Source organism: Calypte anna, chromosome 1 (genome assembly GCF_003957555.1).
Source record: "Calypte anna isolate BGI_N300 chromosome 1, bCalAnn1_v1.p, whole genome shotgun sequence".
NCBI lineage: Eukaryota > Metazoa > Chordata > Aves > Apodiformes > Trochilidae > Calypte > Calypte anna.
In genome coordinates, this window is record NC_044244.1 from 160,698,334 (window position 1) to 160,720,702 (window position 22,369).

Below are 22,369 nucleotides of genomic sequence, written 5' to 3' on the forward strand. Positions count from 1 at the left end.
TGCTGAGATAAAACAGAATTACAAAAAGCTGTGAAATACACCTTGGACAGTGGGCGAAACTTGTAACTCACAGGAAACTATGAAACCTGTAACCTAAAGCATAGGACCAATCAATCTATAAGAAAAACTAATAATGTGATGTCTGGATTTTGTGTACTCAGTGAGCATATTCACATGATAAGGGTTTTTATCATCTGAATGTGCTGCACCAGAAGGGAAAGGATAAAAAGAACACTGCTACTTATTTGGAATGAGGTCTGTAGCTGTCTGCTGGGAAGCAAGCATATCATAAGTGGGAAGAAGGAAGATGTCTAAATAGGCAAGACTATCTTAAAAAAAACAAACAAAAAAACCCCCCACCCAAACAAACACCTGGAAGAATGAAGAATGGACACAGTTGCTATAAATATTATACAGATTTTTACAATTAAAATTCTCAAAATATTTGGAGACAGAAATTAATGTAAATGTTGAAATTTCCTCAGTTTACCTTCTTTTTATTTTCTTGCTCCTTGCAATTTAATACAATAATATGAACAATGTTGAAGGATTTTTTTCCTCTTTTCCATCCTTCCAGGCCCTTATTTCCTTAAAAAGTTACAAACACAGTAAAAGAAATACTAAGCCCTGTAATTTTTCCACTTTGCCGCTATTTGCCACTAATTTTTTTTCAAGTTGCAGATTTCCTTCTTTCATCATTCTGAAACTTTCAAATGTGCAAAGTTACAATATAAAAATGAACCCCAACAGAAGTATCACTCAATGCATTGAACCAAATGGCAAAATTAGGGTAGGAAGAAAGAAAACAAGCAAGAGAAATAAACTTAAAATTTTATCCAAATTAGCTGCTTTTAAAAAATGTTTCTTTCTCCCAGTTTGAGCTTTGCAACACAAAAGAAAAAAAAATATGCAGTTTATTGATTTTTTTGTTTGTTTTGCACAAATGTTTCTCTGCTTTTCAATAAGCTCTACTCATAACATGTAAATATTTGTGGCAAAGACTATCCCCCTAGAGTGATACAGGATGCATTGCTAAGAAACATTTTTTGAGTTTGCTTTGGTTTTGTTCTTTTGTTCTCTCTCAGAGTTCTATTTTGTCATTTGCTTTCTTTTAGAATGAACACAGAGTGAAGTTCCATGAGGGCCTCTTTCTGCAAATAATATGCATGCAGCTAGGTAAAGACTTCAAATTTCAGATAGCCATGCAGAAGATCATGACATTTTTAAAAATAGCTTTGATTCTGATATTCAGGAGCAGAATCCCAGTAGAATGTGAGGACACAAACACAGAGTATTTGTACACAAGATTACCATTACTCTGTGAGTGCATGGATCTGCTGCAGGCTCAACTCCACAGAAGAAAATTATGAACTTTTTCAATTTTTTTTTTGGGGGGGGAGGGAGCATTTTCCATTAAGGGGAAAAAAAAAAAAAAAAAGGAAAAGAAAGCTACAAGGTGTTTCTGAAGCTGTCATTTGAGAATATGAAACTTTTCAGCTCCTCAAATCATAAGGTGTCTTCCTGCCTTGCTCTTCTATGAAGACCTGCATTTTTGTTGATGCCAGTGTTAGGTGTGACACAGCAGTGGTTTCAAATGAGTTTACAACTGACCAGTAGCAGTCAGAAATGGTAAGTTTCTGGGTGTTTATCACAAAATGCATCTCTACAGACAAGGAAATCTTATATTGGCGTGATACCTGCAGCTCCAAGGAAACCTTGACATAAATTTTCAGCAAACACATTCCTGCCATTGCTGGCTGTGCTATCCTATCAATTCAGTGTGATTATCTAGTCCAATACCTGGAATCCACATTTAATAGATGGTTCCAGCAGCAATCCTCTGACACCATCAGCTAAAGCTTGTTCTCACTGTCTGCTTTACCCTGATCTTTATTGCTGTCTGCAAGAGAGCTTCCCAGTTCCATAAATTGGTATGTAAGGGCAGGTATTTGCTTCATAAACTCCTGCTGTTTTTCAACTGTTTGTCAGTGCAATGGAGGATTTTCAATACAGCATGTAATTAACTATTACTGAGCAAGTAAAAACAACAGGGAGAAGTGTTTGTTATTGAAGTGTAGCAGAGAAAAATGTAATTTGTCAGGGTTGTTCCTTCCTACAGTTTTTAAATTACACCATGTCTCTCCCAAAAATGGATTCATGAAAGTCTATCGTATTTTTACCTGTGATCTCTGCTTGTGGAAAAGGAAATGCCTGGCAGCCCTCCAGAAAAATAAAGTGTCTATGAACAATAATTCCCAAACATTGCATATAACAAGGCAGCACTGCAGATTATTCTAGGGCACTTAAACACGGTGATGCAAGAATAATTCATAGACATCCCTACCCATTTTGATGCAAATAATAATTTGTAATGAGCTAACAAAACTGATTTCTGGCAAAAGTTACATTTTGGGATGTAGTTACATCCCTCGAAGAATTTAATTTCGAGGTTTCACACTTGGGACAATTGCATTTGTGTGATCTTTTGCACTGAGCACAGAAACCATTTTTGCAAGCACGGAAACTATTTGGTAGAGACAATCTGAGACACACTGGCAGTGCCTATAACACTGAACTGTATCGTCCTCTATGGACACTGAAGGTCAAGGCTCTAGGCCACTGATAGCTTGACAACTGTACAACTTCACTGTAATAGTATTAAATTTTGGCACATATTAAATGTAAATACTCATATTGGGCTAGTATTCAAGCTTGAAAGTATAATTATATAACCACCAATCAAAAATCTTGTTTTAGCTGTACACAACTTACATAGATGTTTCACTCTTTCTCTTTTTCTTCCTAATTTATATCTTCTCTCTTGGTGTTGCCCTTGTTTCAGCTTCATTCTCGGCCTTCCTGACCACAGCTCTTTCTTGTCAGAATACTCCCACATCTTTTTGCTACCTAGTGCTCCCTAAACATCTATCATCTTTACGGCTAAATTGCAGAAAGCATTATTTTGCTACAAAAAAGCCCAACACCAACCCTACTGTGAGAGATAACATGTCCCTGTTTGATGCTCCTATGGATCATTTCCATTTCCCCAGCTATTGTGAGATAGGAAGCCCAGCTGTTTGCTTTTTTCACTTCTTTCATTAGAGTTCACACTTTACCTCCAGACACTCTGCTGGAGCAACTGTCTTCCTACACCAAAACCCTCCAGAGATGTAGAAACATTAGTGATCATGTTAGAAGTACTAATGTGCAGAAACTTACCCTGTATTGCATATGCTGCCTCTGAAGTGGAGCAGGCAGTCTCACGGTGCTCCTCCCTCTAAAACAAAAGAGAGAGGATGAAATAAGAAAGGTTCTGTCCAACTGTGGGAACATGTTTGCTTTCTCCTTATGAATGCATTTACTAGGCAAACATCCAAATCCAGCAGAGTTCTCGCTGATGAAGCACCTGTCCCTGCAGGGCTGTGGTTGCTGTCTCTTCAGGAAGCAGCTCTGGATATTGGGAACCTCCCTCATCCCCTACACTTTTGTCCCTCCTAACTGGGTGTGTTATCAGCTCTGAGGTCTCTTCCTTACCAGGAAAGACAGGTCTTTTGGTTACGTGAATGGGTCTGAAATTGCATTTTTTATTATTTTAATTACTGTCACTACTGTTGCAAAGAAAATCGGGGTCCTATCATCCTTACCACCAAACTTTTTATAAAGAGTGGCTGCATAGGAAAAGGATCATCTGATAGGCATCCTCTTTCCTTTAGCTTAATTTCTGCAAGTGTTTACAACTTTTCTTGTTAGGCAATAATGCGCTGAATGCTGTAACATTTTTAATTATCTCAGTCTTGCCATTCTAATACTATCATTAGTACCATAACATGTACCCATTTAAATGTATGAATATTGTTGAATGCAGGTGATATTAACCTTCAAAATAGATGGTCACTTTGATTATAACACATTTATAAAAGGAAAATTGCTTTTTAGCCATTATTATTCTGTCAAAGATTTTATCTGTAACTGGTTAACTCAACAGCTTTACTGAAAACTTTGGTATAATTAAATTCCTGTATCATGTAGCTGACTTGTTTGATTTTATTTCATATTACAGTTTTTAATTAATTTAATTAGCATTATAGTCTCATTAAGCAATGGTATGTTTTTAATGCAGCTCATTTGTAGAACAGATATTGTTACATTCTAATGGGCCCATTGCACTCAAGTTCTATACACATTACACTCTTGCCTGACCCATGACTGAAATTAGACACAGCCTTAGATATTTAAATTCTTGCAAAATAGTATGAAACTGTGACAAGCAGGAGTGGGACAGCTCATGAAATTTCTTGGGCAAAGCAGAGAGCTACATGATGTGAAGATGCTTGTGATCTAGACCAGAAAAATGCAACTACAGTTAAGCCAAATAATACACTTTTCCTAGCAATTTATTATTTACATATATGGGTTAAGGGTTTTATTTTGATTAGTTAGATAGGTTGTTGAGGTTTTTTTTTTTAAATAATAAAAAAGGTCTGATAAAGATTTTAGCACAAAAAAATGTAGAACTGTATTATAAAATGAGGGAGGAAAACCTGTATAACTCATCACCTGCTAATATTGATGTTGTGGCGTAGATTTTGTTAATTGTCACTTTATCTATTGAAAATAGAAACCTCTTAGTAATGTCAAGTTGTCAATGTAAGATGACATTAAAGACATGTCTGTCTTTGAAGTCCTTTCAAAGAGATTACTTCCTACTATATGTACCATAGTGTTGCGTGATGGGTTTGTTATTATTTGCTGGGTTTAGTTAGGATTTAAAAATATTTATTTTAAATTTCTCATTGCAATTTTAATTGCAAATAACTAAAGGAAATTATTTAAAGATGCCCTGGTCAAAACTACATTATATTATTAAATATACCCTTATTTTCTATTATGGTAATTTTACACAGTATTTTGTCACCTTAATTGAACTAATATTCACAGTAATAAAGGATGCAAACTTAATTTTTTTAAATGTCTATGAACAGCCTTAAGACATCCAAGTATTTTGTTGTGACAGTGTATTAAGCTTTTTAGTGTCCCAAAATCAGAGTTGTATTCAATAATAATTTTTTTTTTTAAAGGATAATTACTATGGCAAATGTGTAGCTTCATGTTTTCACTTTGGTTGTCAAAATCTTTGCAGAAGAGATGTTGTAGATGACATGCAGTACTTAAAAATATCCTCTAGATGACACTGTTTACTGCATTTAGAAGATGTGCAGGCGTTTGTAAGAAATAGCTGTAAATTGAACAAAATACATTTGACAAGTATTGTTTGAGCCTGAGCCTGCTCTCATGACGTCAGTGGCCGAGATTTAAGTATTTGTAGTGAACAGAAGAAGACCTTCTATATTTATTTATAAAACTTAACAAAAATCTGCTACTTTACTTTCAATAGAAAGGACCATTCTTTAAAATACAATTAAAATAGTTCTCATTTCATCCTAAGCTATAAAACCTACAGTAGGAATGCTTCCTAATTACAGAAACTCCTTCCTACATACACACACACACACTTAATTATTCTGGATGGCTTTGTTTAAAAATGACACAGTATAAATATTAATCTTTTTTTTTCCCAGCTATCCTTTGTTTCACAATCTACATTCATTGTAGCACAGCAAATTTGAGTTCATTAGATCAGTTACTGCTATTTAGATGTAAATGTCTTCAAGGAGGATTAATTACTCTCTAATTCTGATTTTTTTAAAAGTCAGGATAATTAAGACATTTTTTGACATTTCTGTGATAAAAAACCACACAAACCAAAACAAAATAAAATTAAAAAAAAAACAAAACAAAAACCAACCAAACAAAAAAAAAAAAAAACCCAAAAATGACCCTTCTCTTGTGCCTCCATATAACACAGTAGATAAAATTCTGGAAAGTGTCTGGGTAATTTTTATGGGACTTGAGCTACTAAATTAGGTTAGGTTGAGCTCCAGGAAGCTACTTAGTGATTGAAATGTCCATGCTCACATTGTCTGTCCTGAACAGGGGCACCTTGGTTGTCTCTTAGAACACATGGGGAAAGTGAAAAATTTACGGAGCGCTCTCCTTCAAAAATGAATGAAAGGTCATTCTTCCCTTTAAACCAGTTAGAGAAGGAACTGCAACTATCATGGTGATTTATCCACAAGCACAAGTAGACCATGTACCTCTATCTGTTTGAAGCAGCGTTTTGAACAACTGCTCAATCTGCAACTCACTATATATTCTTTTGCAGAATGAGAGAGCCCTTTTCAGAAAACTGAGAGTAACTGTTAGTAGGAATGTTTTTTAATTACCTGTTACAGACTGCTTAGAAGTGTTAAATGAATGGCCAAGAGAACTTGAATCAAGGAAAAGGAAGAGCAGAGAGAGATTTACACCGCCCCACACACATGCCCCCCTCCATCCAGTGTGATTCGAGTAGGCATCCCCCTTCCATTAGCAGAGTAGCTTAACCTGTAAGTCATTGGTTATTCATGGAGGGTCAGGCTTGCTGACACTACATATGATTTTCTTCAGTGACTCTTTCATGAAAAGGACGTACACAGTTCATGGAGTAGGGAATGTAAGCCAAGACTCTCACGACAGTCTTATCCACTATGCTTGGGAATCAGGACATGGATACACACACATACATGCACAAAATCTGTCCTAATACGACTTGAACTGTATTATCAAAGTGAAAGCATCATCAGGAGACACAGTTAAGCTCTTCCAGAAAGCAGGAGTTGTGATTTCTGAGTCTACAAAGACAAAAACCGAGTGCCTTCTGAGCTAAAGGAATCTCAAAACCATTTAAACCCAAATTCATGGCTGTGCTTAAAAACAAGGTAGAAAAACCTACACTGTGCTTTACACATAGCTTGATTTTGTAGGCATGCACTGCATTATCCTGTGAGAAGAGGAAAACCATCTAATTGTAGATTCTGCTAGGGCTTGAGATATACTTTGCTCAGACAGGCCAAGACTAAGAGGCTTTTGAACAGCCACAAAAGTACAAGTTCAGCTTTTCAGAAATGTTAAGTATGTAAACTGAATTAAGCTGTGGAGAAACTTTCTCCAGTCTGATGACATTTAAGTTCAGGCTTTCAGGACTGCATTGTGAGGGACAGGCCTGTGTTCTGTTCCTATCTTACTTTTCGTTTAAGACCTGCATTTTAAAGCTTTGGCTTTTTTAACTGTGTATCTTCTCAATGGTTTTATGGTACTATCATTTGTAATACTAACTCCATACAATTACAGAAAGAATTATGATAATGAGCCTCATATCTGTATTCTTGGGGGAATGATCTGGGTTTTCAACATACTTCCCTTAATGCTACTACGACATGCAGATCTTGATCTTGAAATGAGATCCAAGTGTCTTAAAGTCCCTGTGCAGGCATTTCAGATGCATGACCAATTTACTTTTTTACTCCATTTTTAGGAGAACTGAGACATGCGCTTCTGAAAGAGAATCTGTGAAGTTGAACTTCTGTAACCTCATTGAAAGTCTGTATCCATTAAGTAAATAAAAAAAATACAGCAATCAGTATTTTTTTATATAGCCATGGACATGTCACTGCCAAAGAATTCCAAACTGACAAAAGCTTAGGCTTTTACATTATGACATTTTTAGATAAAATGTTTCCAAGTGACAAATAGGGCTAGCTGAGGAATACCTGGGTAGTTGTTCCACAGAGAAAGTATAGGGCACTGACTCATCACAGACCAAAGCAGGATAACAAACACTTCTATCTACGGAATGGATATTTTCCCTCCTGTTCAAAGACATAGATTTAAGGCCAAGTACTTAAAGGAGAATAAAATGGAAGACTCACAATTCCACTGGGGGTTTTTTTGTAGTGGCATAGGTATGTGTACAGAGAAGGATTCCTGCTATACCATCTGTAAAAAATATGTATCTCTAGGGCTAGCAGAGACAGTCTATTCATTCACTTAAATGTAATCATGTTAATAAGAATTTCATAGTTCCCTGATTAAAAAAATTCTTATTTCTGTCAGTAATGAACAGCATACTATTGTGCTGAGTACAACTGGCTACTCTGATAATACATCCTGAAGTCATCTGATGCTCACATGCTAAGGAAAAAATCCTCTTCAGTAAGATTCCCTGCATTCCTCAGTCAAGAATCAGTTGATAGAAGTAATCAGTAATGTAAGCAAAGCAATAGCTGAAGTTAACCTTTGAAATGACTGGTGTTCAGCATATGATGTTTACTAAATTGCACAGGTGTTTTGGGGGATTGACAGCAGTACAGCAGTGGGAAAAAAAGGGTTTTGTAATTACTACTCATCACTAGTATGATAATAGTATAGCTAGCATGGATCAGATTTTACAGTGACTGACATACTTTGTAATGCCTGAAAGTAAAAGACCTTCCAATTACAGAAATTAGCTAAATTTACCGATTTTGTATTATGCCTTCATGTGTCTCTTCCTAGCATCACATGCATTTCATCTGAGCTTTCAGTCCAAAAACATCTGTCGACAGGTTTCTTTTTTTGTTGCACAAATGTACTATCTTTAGTGACAAACAGTTACATAGATATATACTATATGGAAAAAAAGAATGCCTACATAGGACTGAGTAAACCTGAGTTACTGTTTTCCAAAAAGTCATACCCTGGAAACAAGTATCCTCTCTTCATTGCAGGGCTGAGGTTTGCAAGCACAGATATAAGCTAATCAGCCAGAAGACCTTCAGTCTATCCAAGCTTTAGAAAGATAAAGGGGTAAGACTGAGATATGAAAGGAAATCTAAGTACTGATCCCTGTAAATACGTCTGAAAATAGCAACTTTCTGGCACATGTCAGAACAAACTTTGCCATGAAAAAATCTATGATGCTTCCAAGTGCTTCCTAATATTGTTGTTTTGTTTCAGTTTTTTTCCCCCTGATCTAAGGTGTTCTCTTTGGGAGGGAGGATTTTCCTTGCTCATACAACCTGAGTCTGCTCAAGCCCAGCTGCTGGGCCGAGGGAGGCCTGTTCCCTGTTAGGCTTTGTGGACAACTGCAGCACTCTCCTGCTTCTTCTAGGACTAAAAAGCATCTAATCTACCAGTCTAGACAAGGCTTTGCTCTGGTCTGATCCCTCTCTTTGGTGTCGCTTGTGACATCCAGAAATTTGACAAGGAAAGTGATTATTGATCAGTCTGAGGTGTGTTTTGCTGTGATAATTGTCTAAGCATGACTGAGTGATGCCCCTGTAGATAGGTGCTTACTTATTTCCTGAGGCATGTTGTCCTCAGAGCAAAAGAAACATTGATAAGGAAGGGGACAAAATGACTAACTTTGATGGAGTTTGCGTTGAAACAGCTGCTGCTTGTCAACATGGGAGGCAAAAGCAGTGATTTATTAGTAGTAAAAAAGGAAAACCAATTAAAGTCTGTTTTATTCTTCCCCTAAACTATTTTCTGACTGTGAATGTCCAGTGAGTCCCCATGAAGAGAAAGTACTGAGCCATTATCTGTTTATTTTTTTATTATTAATTTTTTTAAAAATTAGTATTTATCACTTATTTTAACACTATGAATAACTTCTGCATATGAAGAAACCTGGACAATAATTCTATGAGTAAAACAGTAAAAATCAATGGAGAAGTCAAATTATGGATTTAGGGTCTTTTAGAATGTTTTTTTATCTTGTCCAGAATCTAAATATTTTTAGGATAATTAATAGAGTGTAAATTAATACATAGATATTTGGTGCCATTTCTTATTCCCTGAATACACTGAACACAGCCCTGTAATTTTCTCCCATTGTTTTAATAAGAGCGATTTCATTTGGATTAATCTTTGATTTAGGGGTCAAATCTGAATGGGCACTCAGCAGAATTCTAGCTTATACATAAAGAGGAGCTCCAAGAGGAATTATTCTCCAGAAAGCCAAAATTACATCAATTTAATTCCTCAGAACATGGTGACATACAAAGTTGGTATACTGCTGCCCACATGAGGAAGACGCACATCTCTTTTCTGGCTTTTGAGCTCTGAAGAGCAAAACTTCTCTGAGAATCACAGCCATGACAATGAGACACAGAAAAGGGATGAATTTCAGGAATCTCTTCCCTTCAGTAAATACACCTGGTTAATAGATGGGCATAATCCTTGGCCAGGTTGGATGGGGCTCTGAACGACCTGGCCCATGCAGGGGGGTTGTGACTAGATGGTCTTTAAAGTGCCTTTCAACCCAAACTATTCTATGATTATATGACAATTTGCTTAATGAAAGGGTGCAGCTGTTGCAATACTTCTACCATCATATTGCAAAATATACCCCACCCAAGAGATAAAACCTCAAAATCTTAAATCCCTTCATTTAACTGGAACGTTAAGAAAAGTGAAAGTGTTTGAAATAAGAAGTGATCCTAACAGCACAATGTGTTTAAACAGAAATTAGTCATCTGTCTGCCTGCCTATCTGTCATTTAAAGGATGAAGCTATGTCTTTGTCAACTGAGTATTTTTTTTTTTTTTTGCCCTAGAGGACATAGAGTTTAATCAAGCTTCACTACCTTAGTAAACCTTTTGTACATGGTGAGGCATGACTGACATCAGAGTAGAACTGAGAAACAGAAGATATTTAGGTTCAAATCTGGCTGTATGGTTGACAATCTCACTAATGTAAGCTAGTGTGAGAATATTTACTGATTTAAATAGACTATTTTCTATTTTCTGTGCAAGCAAGGAGTAAGTCAAAAGCTAAAAGCAGAAACAGCAAGTAAATGCCTGAAAGAGGTTTCAATCCACGCTTTGGGCCTCATTCTGATCCTGTCAACATTGCATCAGCATAACTCCATCAATCAGATTTACACTGCTGTTTTGATGGTAATGAAACTGCTTTACTAAAGCTTTCTTCAGATACTGTTTTGTCTTAAAAGCTTTAGACTTCCTTTCTTTCCCTGTCTTTTTCCTTCTCTCCTTTTTAAACAATAAAGTATCAGTAAGACACCAGGTTATTTGGAGGCCTTGGAATATTTTCATCTTACACAAAAGCACACTGTTTGGAATCAGCTTCTGTATTCTGATTAATCAGCTATTGCCATCATAAAAATAACATGAGGGTAGCAAAGAATGAATTTTTTTTTTCTTTTTGTGCCACATGAAATTACACCTCTTCTAAGTGGTCCAATAATTGCATTTTAAACAGTACTTGTTTATTATTCTCCTTTTGCCATAACCAAATTGATTTTGATTGTTTTACTCAATAGTTCGTCAATCCCTGCAAGGGACAGGAAAAACCCAACACTTTCAAACAAACAATTTAAATCTGTACGTTAATCTGTACCTTTAAATAAACAGCAATAATTAGTGGGAGTGTGGCACCTTGCTGCATTGTACAGTGACAGGGATTAAACACTGGCACCACAAAATGCCAGTTTTCAGCTTGTGCATTTGTAGACCCTTCAGAGCCATGAACTGACATTTGCAATCTTTGTCAGTCAAAAAAAAAAAAAAAAAAAAAAAAAAGGCAAATTCAGTTAAATTTAGTTCTGCCATTCAAATGGAATAAAGGTCGTCACCTGCCCCTTTTGTGATTTGATTATCCAGGGACTGAGTTTATTTTTCTGCAGAAAGACATAATAAAAGGGCCCAACTCTGCAAGTATTGCCCCATCTCAGCAGCTCAATTGGCTTAAATTATTCATCATCAACCGACTTCGTTATTGCTGTTTATTTAAGAGCAGAGGTTAATATATAGTCCTGTATTGTCTGCTTAAGTATTTTTTCTTTGCTAGAGCTCTCCTAACTGGTCTGAAAAACAATTAAATACATTTTGAAATAATAAAAACTGAGTATATTAAATAATTAATTTATAATGCAATTACCTGACTTTTTGAAATACTGTAGTTCTGTGCGGTTTACACAAAATATTTTTATTGATCTCATTTGAAATACTCATATAAATAAAGACTCCAAATCCAATCCTTGCACCCAAGAAGAGAAGAAAACTCTGAAGTATGCTCCCGAGATCCAAACCATCAGTTATATACAGACTAGACAAAAGCAGCACACTTGTAAACAGAAGCATCCTTGTGAGGACATGCACAGAACACAGGCTCCAAAATCTTCTTTGTATGCTGCTCCCACCTTTGTGTCATTGCCTCATTTTCATAGATTCCCTTAAGTTTTGGGGGGTTAGGATGATAAGCATCACTTTTTGGCTTCCTGTAAGAACTGGATTTCCTGAGGTCACCCTGGGAAAAAATTGTGGCAGAAGACTAAGCCAAAGACAGAGCAATGACAATGCTAGTTTTAGCTGTGCAAATGACTGGGAAAGATGTTGGCAAAACTGGCAACTTTGCTGTGAATAATTCCTATTGGAGATGGGGCCCAAGATGTATTTAGTAATGATTTAAGCAACTTTTATGAAACAAAGCCATCAGGGATTATATTAATGACTGCCAAATAGCTAGCACATAACCTGCTATTTGAACACACAAGCGAATGTTTAGAATGCCTTGGATTTTTTTGCTATATTGGACTGAAGGGGATGCTCTATAGGTACACCATAGGTCAGGCTCCATTGTTGCAGTGGGATGGCATGAAGTAAAAGAGCTTGTTCATTAGCATATGAATGAGCTCTCCATAGAAAGTGGTAGAACTGCAGGAAAGGAAAAGCCATTTTGCTTTAGTAATAACAGCTTGTAAGAGGCAATCCCAGGTACAAAACGATCAAGTGACCACAGCCAGTTCAGTGAAGAATGATAGCATTTTATGCTCAACACTTCAAGATTAAAGTCTTTAGTTAGCTAAGCATAATGTGAATCAGTTTCATGTATAATGTATTGTGCGAGTCTGTAGCCAGTATGATACAATGTAAGCAATTCCATTTAGTGCAATTTGACTATAGCTAGTACAGAATAATTGGAGTCAGTTTCTAGCATGCTAGAATCTGAGTCAAATATGATATGGAAAAGAATTTGATACATAATAATACGGAGGCGAAGATAACAAGCAATGATGTGGATGAATAGTTAATATGGTATAATGCAGAACTCATTTTAATAGGTTATGATGTGATTAGGAGTCCAGTGTTCTTGTATGTAGACACAAGCCTAATACATCACAGTAAAGAAAAGAGACTATTAAGGAACAATATAAATAATAGTACATAGCTGCATTTGTGGAGGACATGATATCAAATACTGTAGTTTTCTCAAATAAAAGAGAGAGAATAAACATTTACTGGAGGAGAAAACATGGCTACTCAAGTGAACATGGCAAATGTTTCAGAGCAGTTCCTCACATTCCGAGGCAGCACAGAGCTGCACTGGGTGATTCTTATTCCTGCTCGGGAACTCACTCCTTTCTATTAATTTTCTCCCACTATTAGAAGCAGTTATAACAGTTCTAGCCCCTTCGGTACTCTGGGCTTCAATTTTACTATCTGTTATGTGAACACTAAGGTGTGAAGACCCGCCTTTTCCACAGGATTAATAATGAATGGTTAGTTAAAGAACTACAGCATTTTAAAGCAAGCACATAAACATTAACATGACAGAAGTGCATGTAAACATCCTCAGCTTTCTAAAGTATCTTCAGAAAACAGCAAAAAAATCCTGTTATTGTGACTTGTGACCGTCTTGGCTTTAAATCCAACAGGCACTGGTTCATTGAAATTTTACAATTTTTTTCTCTTCCTAACTTTTCATGAGACTAACCCTGTGTACATGAGAAGAGCTCATTTATGAGCATGTGCTAATCAGTTCTGACTACAAGTTAAAGTCATCCCTGAGCAAACAGAAAACTATTCAGCTTAGCAATAAAAGTTAAATAATTATTACCAGCCTATGTGATGTGACTACAATGTGACATTGAAATGACTATGGTGTGATTAGAATAAGAATGCTATATGTCTGTGAAGTTACAAGAATGAGGCTATAAAATGTCTGTGATGCCATACTGCTGTGATATGCCTAGTGTCAGGAAAAATGTGTGCATTATTAACGCATACATAAACAGGCCATATTTCAGAGGCAGACTGCACTACACAAAATGCTAGTAGTTCTAATTATGTGCTTTATTAATGGCTCTTCTGCTTTGTATTTTAAAAGAAGAAAGAATTGTGTACTTAATTCATTCAGAGAATTCTTAAGTGGTTTGGCACGAAGGTTGCTCCTTCATGTCACTTCTTGACTTTCAATGCTGGGGCTCTTGCCATCCTTCCTGTATTACATAATGAACATTTTTTTTTTCTTAAACTATTATTAGATTCAGTTCCGTTTGCAACCATTACTTGATACCATCAAAAGCAGGATCATTTTTTTTTCTGTGCATGTCCGTAACAGGAGTCTTTTTGGACACAATGCACAGCAAAACTAAGAGGGTTTAATCTTCACACATCATGGGGATTACAGGATGTGCCATGTTCACATACAGCGTCTGCATCCTTATGACTAACAAGGATATGTGCTTTTATCAGTATGTACCACACGAACTCCAGCCATGCAGATTACTGACCTCTGACAGATACAAGCAGCTCCCACCATTAGTTAACAGTGGTTGTATGGGCACACGCACATGGCAAATTAAAGGTAGGAGCCTGCATCTGAAAATTGTACAATCTTCAAGGTAGGAACTTGGATCTTTAGCCGGACAGTACTATAAACTGAAAATGTGTGTATTATCTAGATATAGTAGCACATACACAAAAAAGACAAATACTGGTGTTATCTTGGGGGCTAGGGAAGGGGAGGGGAGGAACTGGGGGGTGTTGTACGCATTTCTATTTGAAAGGCTTAACCAGAAACAGCAGCAAGTGCGGCCACGTAGCCAGGCATACTAAATTTGATAGGTACTGTGTCATACAGCATACAAGTTCAAGCTGAGAAAAGCTAGCAGTAAAAGCACAGTGAAATGAAGGTTCATTCATGCTTCAGAAAACGTTGAAAAAGGCACTACATAGAACACACTATATATAATGCACCATAATCATCTTCTTGTCACACTTTTGAGTGTCGTAATACATCGGCATTTTTATTACAGTCTTCCAGGCATATGATGCTTCTTTGTGGCTAGCTGGATAATTTACCTGTGTCATTTATGGGGAAGCAGGAATGATCACTTTTATTATTTATCAAACCACGGAGAGGAATTGTTTTCCAGTTCAATGTTTAAGCAGACAAACCCAAACCAGCAGCGCAGCTCTCTTCTTCCTTCGGCGAGTATCTCGGCTGACCCTTCGGGAAGGGGAAGGAGAAAGGTGTGCAGGCGTAAATGGGGGCCGAGACGGGGCTGGAGTCAGAGCAACGTGAATTATAGATGAAAAGACATGTATTAAATATAAAGTCGAACGGCGCGGAGGAGGGCCGGGGCAGGCTGTTGCCTCGGGCGCGGCGCCGGGCGGCGGCCACGCGGCAGGCCGCGGAGACTGCGCGGCCAACTGCGCTCCGCGCCGTACCCAACAATGCCCCGCGGGCGGCAGCGCTTCCCGCTCCCCCCGCGTAAGAAGGGGGACCGAGCGCGCTGTAAGACACACCCCCCATCCTACAAAAAAACCACCAAAAAACCCACAAAAAAACCCCAAAAAGCACCACCAACCCAAACGCTCACCAGATCCTTATTTTTTTTCCACGCTACTCCGAGTCTATTTGCATACCCCACTGAACCTCCCTGCCCCCGCCGGGACGGCCCCGACCCCCACTGCGTTCCCCATCTCCTCCTCCCGCTACCCGCGGCACTGCGCCCCCGCCGGCGGAGCGCTCGCCCGCCGAGCCCCCACGAACCCCGCGCCCCGCCGCGCCTGCCTCCGCGCCCGCCTCCTCCCCGCCCCCGCCGCCCCCAACCGCCCCCCGCCGCCTCCCTCCGCTCGTCTCCCCGCACCCCGACAGCCCCTTCCGCGCGTAGCGGGACTGCTGCGCCGCCCGGCAGCCCCCGCCGCCCGGCCGGGCCGGGCCGGGGAGCGACGTGCCCGGCGGCCAATGCCAGGGCAGCGCTCCGCCATCCACCGCCCCCGCTGGTGCGGGCCAATGCGGTGCGGCGGGAGGGGTGGCTTAGCGCCGCTCACACCCTCCCTCTGGGCTTATTGAGAGTTATATCAAGAATTTCAGTTCAGAGAGAGAGAGAGAGAGAGAGAGACAGGGAGGCAGGAAGGGGAGGAAGGAAGGAGAGAGAGAGAGCGCTTATGAGGGAGAGAGGCTGGGAGAGAGAAGGGAAAGCGCTGTCGCTTTCTCCCGCCACTAAAGCAATAACGTATTAGGATTTTTATATATTTTTTTTTCTTTTTTTATGTGTGTGTGGGCAGATATCACCCCAGAGATAAAGAGGGAGACAGAAGCATCGCCAGACCAACTCTTGTAATTTCCAGTAAGAAGTTGCAGACTTCATGTAGCTGTCTCTGCTCTGCTGAGAGAGGGATGGAAACTGTGTGCAGTGCGGAGTGAAAAATACCCCCGCTCTAAAGAAGTGCACCGGATTTGTTTGCTTGCTGTTTGTTTGGGTTGTTGCGTGCACGTTAAACACCCGAAGGATCGCCGCTCAATCGAAATGAGACGTGGAGAGGATGACTAACGACAGAACTGTGAATTTGTTCCCTGGAGTTGCTAATTTGCCACCCCGAAGCAACACATACCTCAAGGAGGAAGCATTTGGTTGCTGCTGATTTCTCCAAAACTGGTGGTTTACCAGATGCATTGTGCTGTAACTGCTGGAACTGATCATTGCTTGGCTGCAGCAGATCGTCAAAGGTAGACAACCAACGTAAGTGCAAAGTTACCCATACACTGTGATGCATTTCATTTAAAGAAAAGAAAAAAGAAAGAAACAAAACAAAACAACAACAAAAAAAAACCAACCAAACCCCAACATGCAGTGTATTTATCCAGAGAAAGAATCAGTGTTTCAGATTCAGTTGATGTTGGTGGCAAAGGCTCACCTCGCTGTCTCTGCATCCCTACCTGCATCACTCTGCTGGAAGTAATCACGGGCATCAGCTACCGTGCAGCTTAATGCAGATAAGATTAGTGATTAGGGGCTGCCCGGTTCCGCCAAACTGTAGGTGCTGGCAGCCTTGCACCCGGATAATGCGCGGTTAGCAGAGCATGCAAACAGAGGTCTGTCTGTCGCTTTTTTTTTTTTTTTTTTTTTTTTTTCCACCTGCATTATTAGTCTGCAGTATTTATGTGTGGCAGCTGCTAATAACATCCTGAAGGAAGATCACTGTCAATGGGGAAAAGGTGCACCGTTCTTCCTTCTCTCTTCATCAGAATATGTATGTTCCCCCCTTCCCCCCATCCCTCCCCCCCCCCTCCCAGATCTGTAAACATGTTGGCTGCTCCTAAGTTGCAGTAGGAATTTCCAGCCTCCTGGTTTAGACTGTGTTTAAAAACAAAGTTTAAGGTTATACAGAAGGAGAAGTATCCAACATCTGGAGAGGAAACATTGAGCTGAGAGTGTAAGAAACTGTAAGTCCTGTTATTGTCTCATCAGTTAACAGGGATGTGAAGTAGCCAGTGACGACTGCTGCAGCAGCAGCATGTCCGGGTGGTTATTTCCCAGTACGGTAGCTGTAGAGGGGAATGCAAGGTACAAGGAGCAGAGAAAAATCTGGTTTGCAAGAGCTAAAAAATATGCATGGAAGCAAACAGCAAACTGCATTTGGCAGCTAACATAACAATTAGAATCCAGAAGTAGTGCAGGAAGATTTTTATTTTTTTTTTTACTTGCACCAAATGACTGGGTGGAGGAGGGTAGAGTGGGAATGCACGTTATGGATTACACGGTGTACCAAAAAAATTAATCAGAAAGTACGTGTTGGAACGGTAGCTACCCTTAGTCCTTCAAGTAGTTATTTCCATTCTCACTCTGTGCAAATGCAGCCGACGGGATATTGGTGCATTTGTCCAGAGGGACTGCTTGTAAAAAGGAACCGTAGAAAAATGTAGTGCTGCAAGTGTGCATTGCAAAAACAAGTAGTAGTTGGAGGTTGTGGATTTGTTGTGCCTAAGAAACCAATAATGCTGTTCTGTGTGGTTGTGTTGACAGTGCTGTCTCCAAATAAGAAATGAGATGTAATGCATCCTGCAGTCAATGCATGCCTCCTCTTGCAAATCACGCATCATTCCTCTCTGGAAACCTTTAAGTCCTAAAATCTGGGAAAAGAGAATAAAAACATTATCATGGACCTGAGGGAATTTTACCTGTTGGCCGCTTTGATTGCCTGTTTGAGGCTGGATTCTGCTCTAGCTCAAGAACTTATTTACACTATTAGAGAGGAGCTGCCTGAAAACGTACCCATAGGGAACATACCAAAGGACCTGAACATTTCTCACATCAATGCTGCCACAGGGACCAGTGCCAGCCTTGTCTACAGACTGGTGTCTAAAGCAGGGGATGCCCCTTTGGTCAAAGTGTCCAGTAACACCGGTGAAATCTTTACAACATCTAACAGAATAGACAGAGAAAAACTCTGTGCTGGAGCTTCCTATGCAGAAGAAAACGAGTGTTTCTTTGAACTTGAAGTGGTGATTCTTCCCAATGATTTTTTTAGGCTGATCAAAATAAAAATAATTGTAAAGGATACTAATGACAATGCACCTATGTTTCCATCCCCTGTCATCAATATCTCCATCCCAGAAAACACTCTGATCAACAGTCGCTTTCCAATCCCATCAGCCACAGATCCTGACACAGGTTTCAACGGTGTGCAGCACTACGAGTTGTTAAATGGACAGAGTGTCTTTGGACTGGATATTGTAGAAACTCCAGAAGGGGAGAAATGGCCTCAGCTGATTGTGCAGCAAAACTTGGATAGAGAGCAAAAAGACACCTACGTGATGAAAATCAAAGTGGAGGATGGAGGAACCCCACAGAAATCCAGCACAGCCATCCTGCAAGTCACAGTAAGTGATGTCAATGATAACAGGCCGGTGTTTAAAGAGAGTCAAGTAGAGGTTCATATACCAGAGAATGCCCCAGTAGGCACTTCTGTAATTCAGCTTCATGCTACAGATGCAGATATAGGAAGCAATGCAGAAATCAGATATATTTTTGGTGCCCAAGTCGCTCCTGCAACCAAAAGATTTTTTGCTTTAAACAACACCACAGGGCTGATTACAGTTCAGAGGTCCTTAGATCGAGAAGAGACTGCTATTCACAAAGTGACAGTACTGGCTAGTGATGGTAGCTCTACACCGGCCCGGGCAACTGTTACCATCAATGTCACTGATGTAAATGATAACCCTCCTAACATAGACCTCAGGTACATAATAAGTCCCATCAATGGCACAGTGTACTTATCTGAGAAGGATCCCATCAATACAAAGATTGCCCTAATTACAGTTTCAGATAAGGACACTGATGTGAACGGCAAAGTGATCTGTTTCATTGAGAAGGAGGTCCCCTTCCACTTGAAGGCGGTTTATGATAACCAGTATTTGCTAGAGACCTCTTCCTTATTGGACTATGAGGGCACCAAAGAATTCAGCTTTAAAATTGTTGCTTCTGATTCTGGCAAGCCCAGTTTGAACCAGACTGCCCTAGTAAGAGTTAAACTGGAGGATGAAAACGACAACCCTCCGATTTTCAGCCAGCCTGTAATTGAGCTGTCAGTTTCTGAAAACAACCGTCGTGGTCTATACTTAACAACTATTAGTGCCACAGATGAAGACAGTGGGAAAAATGCAGACATTGTTTATCAGCTTGGCCCTAATGCCTCCTTTTTTGATCTGGATCGAAAGACAGGAGTTTTGACAGCCTCCAGAGTTTTTGACAGAGAAGAGCAGGAACGTTTCATTTTCACTGTTACAGCCCGAGACAATGGCACCCCTCCTTTGCAGAGTCAAGCAGCTGTAATTGTTACTGTGTTGGATGAAAACGACAACAGTCCCAAATTTACTCACAATCACTTCCAGTTTTTCGTATCGGAGAATTTACCAAAGTATAGCACAGTGGGAGTGATCACGGTGACCGATGCGGATGCTGGGGAAAATAAAGCAGTGACCCTTTCCATCCTGAATGACAATGAAAACTTTGTGCTGGATCCATACTCTGGAGTTATAAAGTCCAATGTTTCTTTTGATCGGGAACAGCAGAGCTCCTACACCTTTGATGTTAAGGCAGTGGATGGAGGGCAACCTCCTCGCTCTTCTACAGCAAAAGTAACCATAAACGTCATGGATGTTAATGATAACAGCCCCGTTGTCATCTACCCACCTTCTAATACTTCTTTTAAGCTGGTGCCACTTTCAGCAATTCCAGGATCGGTGGTAGCTGAGGTCTTTGCTGTGGATATAGACACGGGAATGAATGCTGAGCTAAAGTACACAATTGTAAGCGGAAATAACAAGGGTTTGTTTCGGATTGATCCAGTGACAGGTAATATCACTCTGGAAGAAAAACCAACTCCTAATGATGTGGGGCTCCATCGTTTAGTTGTCAACATAAGCGATTTGGGCTATCCCAAATCCCTGCATACTCTTGTGCTTGTCTTTTTGTATGTAAATGATACCGCTGGAAATGCCTCTTACATTTATGACTTGATACGCAGGACTATGGAGACACCTTTGGACCGGAACATAGGGGACAGTAGCCAACCGTACCAAAATGAGGACTATCTCACAATCATGATTGCCATTGTGGCAGGTGCCATGGTTGTCATAGTGGTGATCTTTGTCACCGTTCTCGTTCGTTGTCGACATGCATCCAGATTCAAAGCCGCCCAGAGGAGCAAGCAAGGTGCTGAGTGGATGTCTCCAAATCAGGAGAACAAGCAAAACAAGAAAAAGAAAAGGAAGAAAAGGAAGTCTCCGAAGAGCTCTCTTCTGAACTTTGTGACCATTGAGGAGTCCAAACCTGACGATGCCGTTCATGAACCTATCAACGGGACAATAAGCCTTCCAGCGGAGCTGGAGGAGCAAAGTATAGGAAGATTTGATTGGGGCACAGCACCACCAACAACATTTAAGCCTAATAGTCCTGATCTTGCCAAACATTACAAATCTGCCTCTCCGCAGTCTGCTTTTCATCTCAAACCTGACACTCCAGTCTCAGTGAAAAAGCACCATGTGATTCAGGAACTCCCCTTGGACAACACCTTTGTTGGTGGCTGTGACACCCTTTCCAAACGCTCTTCCACTAGTTCAGATCACTTCAGTGCCTCAGAGTGCAGTTCCCAAGGAGGCTTCAAGACAAAGGGCCCCTTACACACCAGACAGGTAAACGAGCACTTTTACTGGTCTATAAGTACTGCATACAAGTGCCCGATCAACCAGTATTAAAAGTGCCACTATGTTGTGGAGTTTTATTGTTTCAGTCTGATTGAATTTAGTTATATTGTGGGGGGAACAAAAAAAAAACCAAAAATGCAAAAAAGGAAACAAAAAACCCAACAAACAAACAAAAAATCACAAGAAAAAAAAATAAAAACACAGCAAAAACTTGACCCCTTTATCATTTACCTGGGTCTTAACCGTGCATCTCTGAAATGCCTGTGGTACCTTGGGTTTTGAAGAATACTGATTGTTATAGAACTGTCACGCATCTGTGCGTGTAAACATGCACGAGCATAATAAATACTGGAAAAAAGAAGACTTTTTTTTTTCTCCCCAGTGTTTGACTGTCAAAACATAAAAGCTATTGAAGAACAAAAACTGTTTCCTTATATGTCAGATTTCAGTTAGAAAATTTGACTCCTTCAATATTTAAGGGAGGGATATGTACATTCAGTTTCAGATTTCAAAGTGTTGGCTTGAGTTTTACAGTTCAAGCTGATTTGAAACCTTGTTAATTTAGTTTTATGAAAGGGGTTAATTTTTTTCCCTAACAAAGCTGGATTTCCAACCTACTTCATCTGTGAAGCACGTGGTTTGTTGGTAGTATATAACTTAAGCCATACAGAAGTCTTCCTCTGTTTTGAGTTCAAGCTGATTTTGTTGTAATAGATTAAAGTTGGTATTGTGTAGGCAATTTGTTGCATAATTTAAAAAATAGCCAAAGCATACTTTTGAAAGAAATGCGTTCTCTGAATACATCTGAATTAAGCAAGAAAAAAAAAAGTCAGCCCACTGTAAATATTTTCTCATTTTAGTGATGCATAAGTGATCTGTCATAACTCATTTTAAACTGTGAAATACGCCATATGAAGAGGGATTAGGAGGCTGAGAAACTCATATCTCAACCAAATCCAGCATTGGTTTTTCTTAGGTCTAATAATTCCTTGCTAATAAAGATTTAAATGCGGCGCTAATTTGTTACCGGCGCTTGTCCTTTGCCACGGAACCAGGGTGTCGTCTGGCCTGTAGATGGCACTGGGGTACCACGTCCCTTTGGCTGGCCCAATGCCAGCCCTGCAGTAGCAAGGAGAAGAGTGGGAGGGGGGCGGAGGGGAGGCGGGTTGGGAAGACGGGGGGGGGAGTGTTGAGCGAGGGATGTATCAAGCTG

The 22,369-nt window shown here is 39.7% G+C and overlaps 1 protein-coding gene across 3 annotated transcripts in view; it reads left to right on the plus strand.

Moving 5' to 3' along the window:
- The first annotated feature begins 18,108 nt into the window (after positions 1–18,108).
- PCDH9 (protocadherin 9) overlaps positions 18,109–22,369 on the plus strand; it is a 668,074-nt gene continuing 663,813 nt past the window's right edge. For all 3 annotated transcript variants that reach the window (XM_030467415.1, XM_030467424.1, XM_030467433.1), the window contains exon 1: positions 18,109–21,144. In XM_030467415.1, the coding sequence (XP_030323275.1) occupies positions 18,109–21,144 (3,036 nt within the window). The remainder of the gene's footprint in view (positions 21,145–22,369) is intronic.